Source organism: Dipodomys ordii, unplaced genomic scaffold (genome assembly GCF_000151885.1).
Source record: "Dipodomys ordii isolate 6190 unplaced genomic scaffold, Dord_2.0 Scaffold2294, whole genome shotgun sequence".
Lineage (NCBI taxonomy): Eukaryota > Metazoa > Chordata > Mammalia > Rodentia > Heteromyidae > Dipodomys > Dipodomys ordii.
Genome location: NW_012269510.1, coordinates 9,813 through 10,483, shown reverse-complemented (window position 1 = coordinate 10,483; position 671 = coordinate 9,813). Strand labels below are relative to the sequence as shown.

Genomic DNA, 671 nt, shown 5'->3' with positions numbered 1-671 from the left:
ACAAGGGACAGAAGGGAAATTCTACTCATTGCAAGGAAATCCTCACTTAAGCTTCAGTGAGCCACAAGCACTTAAAACCCATGAACCTTCAGCTGATCGTCCTTAGCCAGTCCAATCTGTAAAGAGAAAAAGGGCAAAGTTTTAAGTAGAGAACAAGAGGTAAAAGTCTCCTCTTCAACAATATGGGCACACAGGCCAATTCCTGTTAAGCACTATATCTCAACGGAGAACACTCAAGTCAACTGCTCTCTGGAACAGCCTAGGACTCAGCCCCTGAAATCTAAACCTCATTTAAAAAAAACCCAAGGACAGGCTTGAACTCACCTCTACCAGGAACTGGCATATGTTCTTGCGCTGGTCACCCTGTAGCTGAATTACTTCTCCATATTCTGGATGCTCAATTACAGTACCATTGCAGGCAAATTTCTGTAAGCGCAGAGTAGGAGAAACATGTTAGGGTATCAACAGCAGCATAAACGCACCTAATAATCACTTTGGGTGTGCGCCCCCTGGTGGACACAGGGGTGTCGTGTTAGGCTTACCTTCTTAAACGCCTTCACTAGTTTCTTTTTATCGTAATCATCAGCGATCCCTTGGACAGTAGTAAGGGTCTTCCTGCCGTTTCTCTGTTGAATTCTTATATGGATATAATCCTCAGTGCCAGCAGGAAG

The 671-nt window shown here is 44.4% G+C and overlaps 1 protein-coding gene across 1 annotated transcript; it reads right to left on the bottom strand.

The window, feature by feature from the left end:
• LOC106002040 (eukaryotic translation initiation factor 1) lies at positions 1–668 on the bottom strand (the record flags this gene model as incomplete). Its single annotated transcript, XM_013036964.1, has 3 exons — positions 1–116; positions 325–426; positions 543–668. Coding segments are annotated over 3 exons (273 nt in total), but the record flags the coding sequence as incomplete, so codon positions are not given.
• Positions 669–671: the final 3 nt, after the last annotated feature.